Source organism: Danaus plexippus, chromosome 11 (genome assembly GCF_018135715.1).
Source record: "Danaus plexippus chromosome 11, MEX_DaPlex, whole genome shotgun sequence".
Lineage (NCBI taxonomy): Eukaryota > Metazoa > Arthropoda > Insecta > Lepidoptera > Nymphalidae > Danaus > Danaus plexippus.
This window is the reverse complement of record NC_083544.1, coordinates 8,700,770-8,704,563: the sequence shown is the minus strand read 5'-3', so window position 1 is coordinate 8,704,563 and position 3,794 is coordinate 8,700,770. Positions and strand designations below refer to the sequence as shown.

The 3,794-nt window shown below is 32.7% G+C and overlaps 1 protein-coding gene across 1 annotated transcript; it reads right to left on the bottom strand.

The window, feature by feature from the left end:
• Window positions 1-1,221: 1,221 nt before the first annotated feature.
• LOC116765848 (protein amnionless) lies at window positions 1,222-3,530 on the bottom strand. The gene has a single exon (XM_032655472.2). The coding sequence runs from the start codon at window positions 3,511-3,513 to the stop codon at window positions 2,239-2,241; it is 1,275 nt and encodes a 424-aa protein (XP_032511363.2). The 5' UTR covers window positions 3,514-3,530; the 3' UTR covers window positions 1,222-2,238.
• Window positions 3,531-3,794: the final 264 nt, after the last annotated feature.

The following is a 3,794-nucleotide window of genomic DNA, read 5'->3' as shown; positions in this document are numbered from 1 at the left end:
TTAAAGCAGGCACAATGGACAAACTAATGTACCTAAGAGACCCCAAAAGGCATGCCTAGTTCCTGCGCTGTTGGTGTTTGATTGCCGTAATGTACGCTCTTGTCAAATCAATTTGATATAAACCTGTCAAGCAAAACATTATAATTAATTATGTAATCTTTAATCGTTTAATTTTTACCCGAACTATATTTATAAATGTTCACTGTGTAATAAAATGGACGTAAATAAATCTATTAATTAGATTTTAATGAGATAATTTATATTTTTAAACGAACATATATTTTCTTGATTGTAAACACATCACTTTATATCAAAGAAAGTGAAAGCCATTATATGAGAGTAACTACATCTCAAAGAAGCCACCCCACTATTAATATTAATTAATCTGCCATCCAATTCTATAACCGAATGCGTTTTGGAATTATTCTGGAATCACGGAATAAGACGTAATATAATTACGAACCCCAAGTAAATAGTTTTGAGATGAGGATGAACGCCAAATAGGATTGGTGTCAGGAAACTGATTCGATTTGCAAACCGACTCTTAATAGATTTATAAATGACAATGTTTTACTTAAAAAAAAGTTATTTTTTTTACTTTTCATCGTGTCTGGTTTAACTTATTAATGATTTAAAATAAATATTAAAATAATCCTATTATCAGAAAATCATTTATTCTATAGTTAAAAAACAAAATTATGATAAGGAGTGGGAATATAAATCAAAATCGCAAGTATTATTTAGTTTAAAAGAACCACACTGGGTATATTTCAACAGCCGTCATCTTAATGAACGAATAGAGTTCGCATAAACCGTATATAATTTAGGGACTATATCTCATCCCCGTCCAAGAGTAGTCTGAGTTATGATAAATAACATGAAAAAAGCATTAGAAATTGTCATAGAAGTCAACTTCATCAGTTTATGGCGTCGTAATGCACAGGACGAGACTCGCAGACCCAGCAAGTCGCAGTCGCCTGCCGTGACAAATGTATAACACATTTTAATAGTATGGCGATAGTGAGGGCGGATTGAAAGGCTTTTCAATATATCATTTTGATATCTACTATACAAAATTTCGTTGATAAATTATAATGCAAATAATATATGAAAATTCAAAACAATCTTTCTGGCTTAAATTCAAATTATAAATAAAGAAGAAATATAAAAGAAATAACAACAAGTTCATATGGAAACCGGTGATTTTATTTTTCTTATTTATATAATTTATTTTTTAATTTAATATCTATAACATATTGAGCGTATCGTTGAGTTTTGGCTCGTACATGAATTTATAATTTCATGCACAGTCATCCTTGTACCTGTTGTGGTCCTTCCTGACTGCACCGGCTTAAACGTATCCAAGGCTTGCTACTTGAATAACTTTTGTTGCATTATTTTATTACAGCGCTATGTCTGACGCGATTAACTTGTTGATGCGATTTTATTGATTTAAAAAAAAAAAAACATTAATAGCACAGATGTTATGTTGTATTGATGAAATGTATGTCACAAAACGTACTAAATATGTTTGGTGTTATTAAAATGTTTAAAATATTTTTTATAATAATGGTTAAATATTACGTTCTACAGGCGGCTTACTATCTATAGAAATTACAATGTATGTTTTGTTATTATTACTTTTTTATATAAACATTTATACTATGATAAAGTAAATACAATAGTGAACTAAACAGTCCACACAGATGTTATGAATGTATGTACGATGAGTAAATAAAATCTGCTTTCAAATGAAAATGGCATAAATATAGGTTAAGCTTTTGTATAAAAACAATATGATTAAATATTAAAATCGTTCCATTTTGTCTCTCGCCATACTAACATCAAAATGATGGACGACTTCTCATGACAGCCACGCTTTTGAACTGTTTTGAAGAAACTTAATACTATTGATTGAGTTCAAACACTGGGAGGGCAGAGCCACAAAGAGTTCAATATTGGACTTAAAAGTGTTAAATTTCTTTTCTGTGAAACGAAATTCCTCGAATATTTTTCCATTCAGAGACTTCTTAGCCGTTTGCACAAACTTAACTGTTGGTTTATTTAATTTGTTTACTAAACAAATTTTATCAACCGAATCCATATCACTAAATGGATTTATAAAGACGATTTCAGTATTAAATAATCTTTTATTTTAAAGGTCTTGCATATTTTCTTTCACATTTATGATAAGTAAATTTTTCTGATATCTTAATATTATACTTTTAATAGTTATTTTCAATTCTCTGCTATAGATTCCTCTACACGAGATCTCGACTTAATTGAATCGTACAATGGATTCCTGAACGCTGTACTGCTGCTGGCCCCAGTTGGCGTGATAGAATCTTTTCTAGCCAAAGAAACGACACTCTCAGTTCTGCGATTGAATCTAGTAAATATTCTCGGATCACTACGACCAAACATTGGGAAATGGAACTGTGGCATTTTGTAAAAGTACAAATAAATAATCCCTAAAACAGAAACCACTAAGAAAAACATGGAAATAAATATCTTTCCTCCGTATCCTGATTTGGAAATAGGGCTTCCGCTGTATCGAGTGAGTGCAGCAAAACGTTTTTCCATACCATAATCGATTGTATTTACAGCTTCAGCACTCAAGCCAGTATAATCACCTTTATCGACTACTACCAGCTGAACTTGATTACCAAATCTCCCTATGTGGTACACTAAATCATCTTTTCCGTAACTTTTAACCACAGACTCAACAGTTTCTTGGAACTTGATAAAATCGAAACTCTTATCAACATCAAACGCCATGACGCCGCCACAAATTTTACAACAATGGCCGATCGGTTGCACCGGGTCTACACACGAAGGTTCCGGACAAAATTTTGTTGAACAGTCAATCTCAAGAGTTTCCGTTTGACATGGGCAGCCACTTGGTGAACGACATGTGCTATATTTAACTGAAATTCCAACGTCTTGATGTGTGTTGACCACAAATCTTTGATTTTGATCAGCTTGGTTATTAATATAATTTCTTAATGTAACAGTGTCATATTTCTTACCGCTTATGACAATGTCGCGGACATATTGAGTTTTTTCTGGTAAAAACAGAATGAAAGTGGTGTTTGCTGGAAATTCAACCACGTCGTCATAGCAGGGAATTCTTTCTGCATCTGGAGTTGCTTTATTGAATTTAGAAGAAATCCAAACATCTGGTTCATTCCAGGAGGTTATAGATTTTTCAAAATAAAATGCTTTACCATTAACAGTGCAATTGTCATCATATTTTTCTCCTAGTTCAATAATCCCGTCGTCGATAATTAAGTCTCCATCCTCAGGTAATATGAACCCACTGACCGATACTCCCGATTCAATTATGACGGATGCTGCCACCGTGTTAGGAAACACTACAGTTTGTTTTGAACAAGGAAGTCTACCGTCCTTGAAATTCTGCGGCAAATTAAAACTTGCATTAGGAATAAACGAAACTTTCGAACATAAAGCAATAGATACGGTAATTAAATGTATAAAAATCTGTAGTGTCATTTTGGATGTGATCAAATGAATGCCGGTTCATGAATGTCACATGTGATACCAACAGACACGTAATTGGATATTAAATGATGTCTGCCCATTTGTTATCTGCGTACCATTTCACAGTGACGCGACCTAACAGTTTAAAACTCACGCGGTGGGCGGCCACTTAATTCCGAACATCTATCTATATACACATCAGAAGTAATTGTTCCACATTTCTATTCCTGATGTTAATAACTAACAATAATATATAATTTAAACAGGACGGCATATATATGTAGCTACAACTT